This window comes from Engraulis encrasicolus, chromosome 23 (assembly GCF_034702125.1).
Source record: "Engraulis encrasicolus isolate BLACKSEA-1 chromosome 23, IST_EnEncr_1.0, whole genome shotgun sequence".
In the NCBI taxonomy this organism is placed as follows: domain Eukaryota; kingdom Metazoa; phylum Chordata; class Actinopteri; order Clupeiformes; family Engraulidae; genus Engraulis; species Engraulis encrasicolus.
In genome coordinates this window covers 40,520,136-40,532,635 of record NC_085879.1, presented here as the reverse complement: position 1 = coordinate 40,532,635, position 12,500 = coordinate 40,520,136, and the positions used below count along the sequence as shown (strand labels likewise).

The 12,500-nt window shown below is 43.3% G+C and overlaps 1 protein-coding gene across 1 annotated transcript in view; it reads left to right on the top strand.

Moving 5' to 3' along the window:
• The window catches only part of nfkb1 (nuclear factor of kappa light polypeptide gene enhancer in B-cells 1), an 86,507-nt gene that overhangs the window by 10,745 nt on the left and 63,262 nt on the right, over window positions 1-12,500 (top strand). The window contains exons 5-6 of the mRNA XM_063189689.1: window positions 7,765-7,913; window positions 11,522-11,685. Coding sequence (XP_063045759.1) covers window positions 7,765-7,913; window positions 11,522-11,685 — 313 coding nt within the window. The remainder of the gene's footprint in view (window positions 1-7,764; window positions 7,914-11,521; window positions 11,686-12,500) is intronic.

Here is a 12,500-nt window from a genome sequence, read left to right as displayed (position 1 = left end):
TTCTTTTCACGTGATAATGGCAGACATGTCTGAGTACCGTACTTGATATTAAGCACCGCAGTCGGCATGAGTAAAGTGTGATGATGACTAACAGGTTGGCTGCTACTCCTACACATGAAGGATCTTGTAGAGAGGGAGTGGTGTAGTAAATACTCTCTCTCTCTCTCTCTCTCTCTCTGTCTCTCTCTCTCTCTCTCTCTCTCTCTCTCTCTCTCTCTCTCTCTCTCTCCCCTACTCCCCTCTCATTATACACACGTTGTCTGTCTTACACAGATACATTTTCCAACTCTCTCTTTCATTCTGTCTTCCCCTGTGTGTCTTTGTTTCTATCTCACACACTCTTCTGCAAGTAACCCCCCCCCCTCTCTCTCTCTCTTTCTCTCTTTCTCTCTCTGACGTTGCAGAGTTGGGAATTTCCTCGTGTGTATGTGCTTGTGTGTGTGAGGGGTTGGTAATTAGTAGGAAGTGTAGCGCGGCGTCAGAGACGGGAAGCGAGGTGTGTGTTCAGCGCACCACCCACACACACCCCCTCCACACACACACACACACACACACACACACACACTCACTCAAAGACACCACCCTCAGAAAACCATCTCTCGGCGAGTCGACCGCCCTCGAAACAGACTCAGACACGCCAAGCAGAGCAGAGCAGAGATGTTGCGTTGTGGTGCATGGCATTGCGATGTGGCAGCACGGCGCGGCCTGGCTCAGCGCAGACAGACAATGTGCTGTCTGTCTGTGTTGCTGCTGCAGCGCCCGCCCACCACACACACACACACACAAACACACACACACACACACACACACACACACACAAACACACACACACACACACGGCCATGACCACAGTCGCTGCAGTGCCACTAGATGCCATGCGGCTGCTGCTGCTTTATCCTGCAGTGTGCAGCAGAAGACATGAATGACAGAATAAGCAGGCAGGCAGACAGACACTGCAGACAGGCAGGCAAGCACTGCAGACAGACAGACAAGCACTGCAGACAGGCAGGCAGACAGGCAGGCAGACAGATAGACAGACTGACAGACAGACAGACAGATAGACAGACTGACAGACTGACAGATAGATAGACAGATAGACTGACAGGCAGACAGACAGACAGATAGACTGATAGGCAGGCAGGCAGACAGATAGACTGACAGGCAGGCAGGCAGACAGATAGACTGGCAGATAGACAGACAGGCAGACAGACTGGCAGACAGGCAGGCTCTGCAGACAGACAGACAGACAGACAGACACAGGCAGGCATACAGACAGACAAGCAGAAACAGACACAGTCAGACAAGCACAGGCAGTCAGACAGACAGACAGACAGACAGACACAGGCAGGCATACAGACAGACACAGGCAAACAGACAGACAGACAGACAAGGAGTGAGTAAAACAAGTGAAGAGAGAGAGTGAGAGTGAGAGAGAGAGATGGAGAGATGGAGAGATAGAGGCAGAAGTAAACCGAAAGACAGATGGGCAAAAAGACAAACATATGTAACAATGTGCTCTTCCCTCCACCCATGTAGCCTACGTTTGCAAAAAACAATGCAGTATGTAATTAATCCAAGAATTCAAAGCTGCATATACTGCCTTAGGGTTTTCCCCTAGCCTAGCAAGCACCTCTCACCAGTCCACTGAGAAGATACATGTGCACATATCAATGTGTACATAATATTAGCATGAAATGGCTCTTCCAGCGAGTAGCGAGGTTTCAACAGGCACTCAGCGGAAGGCAGGGGTGTAAATCACAGACTCCATGACGATGCGATACGGTATCGATTTCTTAAAACAGGGATTCGATTATTTTTGATACTTAAGAATTCCCCCACGATACGATTCGATTTTTTCCCAATTACTTTTCTACCTCTATTATGTTATGGAGCTAGGGCATTGGACAGGGGCCAGGGATTTAATTCAAGAATGCCCCACAATTCGATGCGATTCGATTAAATCGTCGGCCGTAGGATCGATGTATATACATTTCAATTATTATTTATTTACACCCCTAGCGGAAGGTAGAAAAAAAGACAGATGGAGATGCCTCCAAACAGGATAAGACATTGAAAAGTTTCACCCTGTCTCTGTTTCTACAGAAACAGTCCTACGGAAACTTTGGCGTTGCATTGCATACATGCATGCAGTGTTGCCAGATTGGGCGGTTTCCCGCCCAATTGGGCTGCTTAGGATGGCTGTGTGCGGGAAGAAATGGATTTAGGAGAAAAAAACGCTCAATTTTTGGCCATAGAAATCAACAGAATTGGGATGAATTTAGTGCTTACAGGCGGGTTTTGAGAATTTTTTGGGCTGGAAATCATCAGCCTCATCTGGCAACCCTGCAAGCATGGTGTCGGCGTCATGACACTGGCTGCTGCTGCTGTTCTGTTGTGGCGGACGGTTGCGTGCTGTTCTCCCACAAGCTTGGCCTTCTCCCCACTACCCCCCCACACACACACTTACACTTGCCATCAAAACATAGCTGTGTAATGAGTGTGTGGGCGGTTGAAATGTATGAATTGAATTGGGGTTTTTCTGTGCCTGCTCTGGTCAGGTGACTAGACTGGGCTAGTTTTGTGTGTGTGTGTGTGTGTGCGTTAATTCAGCACAGTGTGGGCCTTTTCAGCTTATGAAATGTGGCTTGTTGCAGCATTGTACATCAATGATAGTTAAGCTTATGTCCTCGCCTGGCACTCATTGCCTAAATACTCCTCAGGCGTTGTTGACAGGAGGAAATAAGAAATGCTTTTCCAGAATAACAATTGTTGAAACTCTTTCTTACTTATCTTTCTTGTGAGATGCTGGATAATCGTATTCAAATCCTACACTACTGGGCCTCCTCTATTGATGTGAAATTGCCAGCACTTTCCTCTTAAGGACTCTCTCTCTCTCTCTCTCTCTCTCTCTCTCTCTCTCTCTCTCTCTCTCTCTCTCTCTCTCTCTCTCTCTCTTCTCTTCTCTTTCTTCTCTTTTTTCTTTCTTTCTTTTTCTTTCTTTCTCTCTTTCTTTCTTTATATCTTTCTCTCTTTCTCTCTCTCTCTCTCTCTCTCTCTCTCTCTCTCTCTCTCTCTCTCTCTCCCTCTCTCTCCCTCTCTCTCCCCCCACTCTCTCTCTCGTCCTGACTCCCCCTCTCTCAGTCTCTCCTCCGTATATTTTGAAAGGGACCAGACATTGAAACCTACGAGTTTTTTTGGGTGTTTTCCACACATTTGGGTGTTTTCTCACACATCATATGTCATGATATGTCACAGTTACACAGACAGGTGACATTCAGCGAATAGGAAGTACACCATGTGCTCACCCAGTGACGACCTGAGCAGGGATTCCCAACCAACTTCCATTGCTGCCTTTGCTTCCTTAACTGCCCTACTAGTGCATCACAAATCAGCATGTAAACAAACACACGCACGAACACGCATTGAATGTTTGTTTCCTCATTGCTCTTCTCTCTTTCTCTTTCTTTCTCATAATGTCTGTCTAGTTCTTTCTCATTATGTCTGTCTGGTTCTTTCTTCACACACGCACACGCACACACGCACGCACGCACGAACACACACACACACACACACACTTTCTCTAACTCCATCGGCCTCTGTCTCGTTTTCTCTCATGTCGAACATGAAAGAGGGCACTAAGTGGAAATACAACATTTCACCCCTCTGCTTCTGATATCATGTGGGCTGCCTGTCTTCCTTTCATTTCTTTATTTCTTTTCAACGCGGGGCTTACTCGTTCGTTTCGTGGGCTGCGCTGCGGCAGTGTTTGGCTTCGCTTTGATGCCTCGTTCTGAGTGAGTGAGTGACTGAGTGAGTCAAATTTGCCCAGGAGGAGAAAGTTTGCCCTCTCTCGCTCGCTCGTTCGCTCACTCAGCCCCTGTGGGCCACTCTTGCGTGACTGTGTACTCGCACACCAACCGCAGTTCAGACTCAGTCTGAAAAACCTGTGGTGCAGGATGAAGACCGCTGAGAATACATGAGTCGGAAAATGGTGTGGGAAGTGTATTTCCACTAGGAAATGAAACATAAATGTAAACATGATTTTCAAGTGAAATTGTTAAGAGAGTAATTTCTGTCACTGAAAAACGGCTGCCACCTGATGAGAAGTAGGCATAGTTTCACATCCAGCTGTGGCCGAGGTTGTTTGTTACAATGAATGTATACAGTCGTTACAATGACTGTACTGTAAGGATGTGTGATCTGGCAATATTAAATCATGGAGAAAAAGAACAAGCAGAAGATCGTCAAGAATTCTGCCAACGTGGAGAATACAGTAAGACCAAGAATTTGGCGTCCCTGTTAATTAATGAAGGTGCAGAACTCATTATAATTATTACCGGTACTACATGAGCAAAATAAAACGCCTCACAAAATGAGTGAAATAAGAACAAAATCGATTAATCGATAAATAACGATTATTCGATTCTTTTGTGGACGAATCTATTAAGTGACTCTCTCTGAGTTGAAGTAGCAGGATCAATGTTGTGACAACATTTCGACACAAGCAGTCCTCCTCACGCTACAGCCCTATTTTTCTTCTTTTCAGATAAGTAAGCGTGTACTACCCATTAAGCCCACCAAAATCTACATTTCTTCATTTTTCAATCAATTCACTCTTTTTTTTAATATACAGTGCTGGCCAAAAGTATTGACACCCCTTCTGTCAGATAATTCTCAATTTCTCAAGGAGATATCTCAAAATAGCAGTGTGGAGAAAACACCCTTCAAATCACCTCAAGGATGGTCAAAAATTCCAGCAGAGCGTTGTAGGAAACTCATTGATGGTTATCAGAACTGGTTGTTCGCAGTTATTTTGTCTAAAGGTTGTGCTACCAGGTAGGCTGAGGGTGTCAATACTTCTGTCCGGCCCATTTTTGGAATTTTGTGTAAAATGATCATTCATTTGACTTTTTTTCATTCTCTTTTGTGTTTTTTCATTGCGAGACAAACAAATGAAGATATTAATGACAAAGTATTTGTGATTGCAATCATTTTCTAGAAGAAATTGAGTATTATCTGACAGAATTGAAGGGGTGCCAATACTTTTGGCCAGCACTGTATGGATTTTGTCCATTTGAGGCGGTTGTACATGAGGGCCAGACTTTGGTACTTCGCCTCTTATTTGTCACGCTCTTCCCACCACTGCACTGTAGGGCTGTAACGATATTGTATCGAACCGAGAAATCGTGATACACAGAGTCACGATACTGTATCGTGATACAAAGAGGCAGTATCGTGATACGCCCTTTTAACGTTTTGATACCCATCTGCCCAGAAAACAACCACATGATATGAAGTGATAGTGCTTCCAAGTATCATCATTATTATATAGAAACTTTTAAAAAATATTTGTAGCCTCTTGTAACCTATTCTACCTTTTGAATTATCATAGTTTTTATTTATAAAGATTATAATGTTGGCAAATGTAAAATCGAGGGGTGTATCGAACCGTAGGTCATGAATCGTGATACAAACCGAATGGTGAGTTGAGTGTATCGTTACAGCCCTACTGCTCTGTCTACAGTGGTGAGATGAAATTGGCTCCTGGTGTCAGACAGTGCTGGAGGAGAAAACAATGTCTTGTCGCTTGTGGTGCCTGGCTCATCCACACATATACAGTACAGTACGCACACACGCACGCACGCATGCGCCAGCACGTACACGCAGTAGTAACCATGGTCCTATTGAAAACTTGTCACGTAATTAATTTCACTCTTGGTCTGTCACCCATCCTGGGCCTGCTTTCTTCTCCAATTGTCAAGACGATTTTTTTGGGTTCTGCAAAAGAAAAGTCCCTCCTGTGGGGTGGAATCATTTTGGAAATCCCCCTCTCTCTCTTTTTTTCCCAAAATGACAGAAGAATGCTATTGCTTTGCCGGGGTGATTAGACGACTGTCACTAAGAAAAAAGTTCCTATTTTATGTACCTTTGCAGGCCAGGCACGCATTTCCCTTTTGTTTTGTCTCGAGTGACCTGTGAACTTATCAGGGCTGATGGTATTTATTCAGGTAACTTACCTGCCCTGATTTCATGCTGGGAGGTATTTGTGAGGAAATAAGCCCATGTCTATTTTGACAGTGTGACAGTATAGGAAAAGCTTGTCAGTCTTGGTATGTTGTCACATTTGAGTTGGTCTAATGAGATACAGCAGGGCTATTCAATTAAATGTCACCAAGGGCCAGTTTTTCAAATTCCTCCCATCAAAGGTGCCGAACATGGAATATGTATGTATTATGGTTGCCAGCTGTCAATTTAAGAAATACGGGACAGTTCATTGAGGCGGGGTATTTGGGGGTCCTCCCCCAGAAAACTTTGCATTTCTTAATGTAATTTCCTGCGTTTCCTGGCCGTTTCAGCTCAATACAGAACCCATACTTTTATCTCTAAAAGTTTCCATTTTGTTCTGACTTCTTGGGGGGCCAGAGCCTTGCTGTCCAAGGGGCGCATCTGGCCCCAGGGCCGCCATTTGAATAGCCCTGAGATACAGTATGCCCATCTTTTAATCATAAGAAGAAAAGTCATTATGATACCATCAACATCAATATGAACAGGGCTGATGTTCTTACTCAGGTACCACGTTAGGTTTTTAAGGGAGAGGTCGGGAGACGTGACATCCTTTTTGTAAAAGGCCTCAGTGGTCGTAGATGTTATTCCGCCATGGACACACACACACACACACACACACACACACACACACACACACACACACACACACACACACACACACACACACACACACACACACACACACACACACACACACACAGTCACACACACACACACACACACAGTGTATGGACCTCTCAGTCAAAAACTCAAGAGGATCTACTTTAAGCAGTTAATTGTGTAAAGATAAAAATTAAAAATAAAACGTTTTATATTGTCTGGCATTTCCCTGTCACTTTCTACCAGCAGCTCCACTGGTTTTAGGTCTACTGAATCTGGATGAGTTACGACGATCACGTTGTCTCATCTTTAAGTTAATGTTTACATGTGCCCACGTGTTTTGGAGTAATATGCTGTTCTCTGCGGTTCTCTCTCTCTCTCTCTCTCTCTCTCTCTCTCTCTCTCTCTCTCTCTCTCTGTCTCTCTCTCTCTCTCTCTCTCTCTCTCTCTCTCTCTCTCTCTCTCTCTCTCTCTGCCTCTCTCTCTCTCTCTCTCTCTCTCTCTCTCTCTCTCTCTCTCTCTCTCTCTCTCTCTCTCCCCTACACTGACTAATGGGAACTAAAGGTTAACGCAGACAATGGCCCTCATTCAAAGCATAAACAAGTTGTCATTACGAGTGACACTTTATGAATAACACTTCGTTCAGTTTGAGTCACCATACTAGCATAATAATAATGATATACAGATATTCTACTGGTCCCGTGTTATCACACCTAGTCAAGCAAAGGACTTTTTTTCTGTAATTTACTTCAGGAAACATGGAAAACCCCTTATAATACAGAATCATGGGGATCATTCCTAGAAAGATTGGGTCTTTTTTTTCTCAGCCACATGAATGGTGATTCAGTATGATTGATTCATACTGAATATATTCATATTTCTGTCTTTGGTGGTGAATGTTATCGGGTTGTGATATGTTATTCTCATATGTGTGTGTGTGTGTGTGTGTGTGTGTGTGCGTGTGTGTGTGCGTGTGTGTGCGTGTGTGCGTGTGTGTGCGTGTGTGTGTGTGTGTGTGTGTGTGTGTGTGTGTGTGTGTGTGTGTGTGTGTGTGTGTGTGTGTGCGTGTGTGTGTGTGCGTGTGTGTGTGTGATGCAGATCTGTAATTACCAGGGTCCAGCCCGGGTGGTGGTTCAGCTGGTCACCAACTCTAAGGACCCCCACCTGCACGCACACAGCCTGGTGGGCAAGCAGTGCGACAAGGGCATCTGCATCGCGGAGCTGCCTCCCAAAGACAACTCCATCAGGTACAGTGTAGTTCTGGCACACACACACACACACACACACACACACACACACACACACACACACACACACACACACACACACACACACACACACACACACACACACACACACACACACACACACACACTTCTTGTGGTTTTATGATGCTGTATAGACATAGACAATGTGTGTGTTCTTTATGGTCAGTTTTGTTCCTGACAAAATTGCCTTCCAGTGAAGGAGTGATTAATCCTTGACTCTTTCTGAAGAAAGAATTTTTACTTCCTCTTTTGAATGCCAGTGGTTCTGGGGGGGCCCTGGGCACACGCACACACACACACACACACACACACACACACACACACACACACACACACACACACACACACACACACACACACACACACACACACACACACACACACACACTCTTACAAATACTGATTACCCCATAGTTGCAGGTGTTGTTTCCGTGTTCATTTCAAAGCGCAATAAAGAGATATATAGACATATTGGGGACTCAACAGGAGAGGTTGACATGGATTTTTATGATGCGTTCCTTGATTACCTTGTCTTTAAGATTTCTGATAAATTCTCCTCTTTTCTTAAACAAAGCAAAACAAAAACAAAAATAATGAATTCCTCTTAGTCATTATACAGGTAGACCTCTACTGTGGAACTCCCTGAAAAGCAGAAGTTTTGCAATTCGACAAAGGGCTATGAATCATGAGCGAGTAGTATTGTAGCAATGAAGGAAAAACCCCTTTGCTAAGTGTTTTTTGAGTGACATATACTCCCAGTTGGATCACATCCAAGCCTTGAGAACCATTTGAGATATTGGGCACTGTGTTACCCTCTATGATAAAAATAAAATGTAATGGTAATTAGGGCTGGGTAAAGTAATCAATTTAATCGACCATCAATCGATATAATCTGAAATTCACATAATCGATTCACAGGGCACAAATTCGTTTTTTTTGGTTCTTTTTCTTTTTGTTTTTTTTGTTTAATTTAGATCTATGGAAAATACCTAGTAGGTATTAGTCAATTAGGCCTAGGCCTACTTTTTACAAATCAGCAATCTGTTAACACTGTCAAGCCACAGCCCTTTGACATTTTTATATAAAATAGGCAACAGCATCTTTTGGGGGAAATCCTGGAACCAAGAAGGGAACGGATTGAATCGATTCGGAATGAATCGAATCGAATTGAATTGAATCGTGATTCATTGATTCAAAGCCCTAAGAATCGAAATCGAATCGATACAGGAACATGGCTGCAATACCTAGCCCTAATGGTAATTTATGTGTAAGATGAGGGTATGGTAGAGTATCATTACAGAGATACATGTGTCATACTTTGATATGTTGTGCATTTTAAACTGTATGGCCATTATGCCTTTTAATGATACCGGTACATTTGCTTGGTGTTCTAATGCGGTTCAAAGAATGACTGTCAACGGAATGCTATCTGAAGTCTGAAGGGTCCAAGCGAAAAAAATATGGCTGGTAGGAAGGGTGACAAACATTTTTTGTAAGAACGGAGGAGACATATTATGCACACAGTAGCCCAATAATCATTTGCAATGATTCAGTTGGGGAAATCCTAGAAAAACCCATGAAAAATCAATATCCCTAACAGCTCAGCCTCATGATGCCCAATAAAACTGAATGATGTAAAAACAAGTGGGCTGGCCGTGGGAAAGATCAGAATTTCTCTCCAACCTCTTTTCTCCCGACAATGAATACGCTGCGATGATCTGGCAAGCAAATCTAACAACATAAGGGGGATATTTCGGGTCTGCAGCAGAGGAGCGCACACTAATGACGGAATGTTTTATTTTTGGCGTACCGAATTATCCATTTAATCCATTACACGTCCCGCGTCATCAAGCAAAACAGCGTTGCTAACTACACTCTCGAACACAGGCAGCTGGAGCGAGGTGTATACACATACAGAGACGTCATTATCATATCTCTCTCTCTCTCTCTCTCTCTCTCTCTCTCTCTCTCTCTCTCTCTCTCTCTCTCTGTCTCTCTCTCTGTCTCTCTCTCTCTCTCTCTCACACTCTCTCTCTCTCTCTCTCTCTCTCTCTCTCTCTCTCCCACTCTCTCTCTGCATCTCTTTCTCTACGTCCCTCTCTCTCTCCCTCTCTCACTCTCTCTCTGCATCTCTTTCTCTACATCTCTCTCTCTCTCTACATCTCTCTCTCTCTGCATCTCTCTCTCTCTCTCTACGTCTCTCTCTCTCTCTCTCTCTCTCTCTCTCTCTGTATCTCTCTCTCTCTCACACACACACACACACACACACACACACACACACACACACACACACACACACACACACACACACCACACACACACACTCTCTCTCTCTCTCTCTCTCTCTCTCTCTCTCTCTCTCTCGCTCTCTCTCTAGCTCTCTGTCTCTCTACGTCTCTCTCGCTCTCTCTGCATCTCTCTATCTCTCTCTCTGGCTATTTCCATTCTAAATGAGATGTCTGTTATGGTCGCCTCTGCAGCCAACATTCTTTGTATTGTATGCAGAGCTTCAGCATGCACGCACACTAGTCCTCTGACAATATTTACTTGGACTTGGCCTGACTATTTCAGTTGAATTTCTAATCTTGTCAAATTGAAGTGTACTTAAACAAACATTTCTTTTAAGATGTAAACTGGGCTTCAGCAGATTACTATGTGCAGTTTTGTCTGTCTGATGATATCATCACAAAGTTTTGTGGTCAATATGTCTCGTGTCCATATTCGTTAGGAACTACACTAAGCTACTTCCCCGGTATGAAAACATTTATTTTTTTATGAATAACGGTTTCTATTATAACTGTCAGATAAAAATAATAAGTGAAAAAAAAAAAAAAACACTCGTTTCGTCTTTTGCTTGTTATGATGCTACAGGTGTTGTTGGCTCTGGATAAATCTGGATGAATGTTGACACAGTATGATGCGGTCGACACAACAGTGTTTATTTACTTGTTTTGTTTTTAGACGTCCCAGTGGCTTACCAGCACCTGACTCAGATAGTCTGCATAGGCATTTCTGTTAATTTCAGCTTTTATGGGTTTCTGTCTCTTAAATCCGACTGTATGTGCGCACAGAATTTTTTTCATTCATATTTTGGATTTCTTTAAAAGCTTCAAAACAATGTCCTGTTCCTTACAAGCTAAACTCATTTCACTTTTGACCATTTCATATATTCTGTAATCTGCTTGTGGGCGCACTGTGTTTCTTCAGTTAATGCATTATTTTGGATTTATTTGAAATCTTCAAAAAAAATGAAGCTCAGTTGCCTTTCCAAAAACTATTTTGACTATTTTGATTACACGGATGAATGAAATTCATCATACTCAAGAAACCTTTTTTTATAGTATTATAACAATAAACATACATAAACTATAAACGTTCATTAAAAAAAAGCAAAAAAATGCAGGACGCCAAGGCACTCTTCTTAGATAAAACCGCTTTATTATAAAGGCTAGTTCATGTTAGAACTTAAATAATTAAAAATGCTCCCACTGCCAACATGTTTCGGCCCGCTACAGGGCCTTCATCAGGGCACAAGGTGAATGAAGCAGTGTTAAACGTTCATTGTTGTTTCTCCCCCCCTCACACAGTTTTCCCAACCTGGGGATTCTGCACGTGACCAAGAAGAACGTGACCAAGGTGCTGGAGGAGCGCATGACCGAGGCGTACCGCATGGGCTACAACAACGGCGTCTTCATCCACCCCGAGATCGACGCCTGCCAGTCCGAGGTGCGGCTGCCGCGGGAGCTCTCAGGTCAGTCCTTAGATTCATCAATTACTAGCTAGAGGTGCACCGAAATGAAAATTTGTGGCTGAATCCGAAACCGAATAATAATTAATCACTTGGCCGAAAACCGAAACCGAAACCGAATATTACAATTCAGTCAAAAGTTATCAAGAGTTAGGTTTTTCACTATTTTGAAATATTGCTTAAATCTACGGTTTACAATAAATGTTTTGACATGTTTTCGAAAGAAAATAAACGTTTATTTAAAGTCTTCAAATGTTAGAGTAGAACTTATATTAGCTTAATTAGTGCCCATTTTCAGTTCATTTTCTATTCGGCCTCCGATTCGGCCACTCAATTGGCTTTCTGCCGAAAACCGAAAGTGTCTTTTTTTTGCATATTTTCTGCGGCCGAATTTTCAGTGCACCTAATTACTACTGCACTTGTTGTGGTATAGGACGAACCAAAACCAGGCAGGCAACAATGGCCAACAGTTTTTTTTTCACTCTTGAAGCGATAAAGATTGGGTACTGTAGGGTTTGTATTTTGTAATGCTTTTTGTATGGCAATTACTACTACTACTCAGTGTTCACGCTAGAATTCTTACTGGCCGGACAAGTGGCCGGCTGTATTGCAGAATACCGGACATTTGAAATATCTAACGGACCTTTCCACATATAGCCAAAAACACACTCCCTAATGGGTCAAAGTGTAGTAGGCTAAATTGGTCTTTTCTGCCAGCAAAACTTAAATTTCACTAACATTTGGCCAGTTGTCTGGTGTTAATTTAGAGCCCTGCTTGTGCGCACGGGCCGGGGAGTAAACGCGCGCTTTCTTTCACA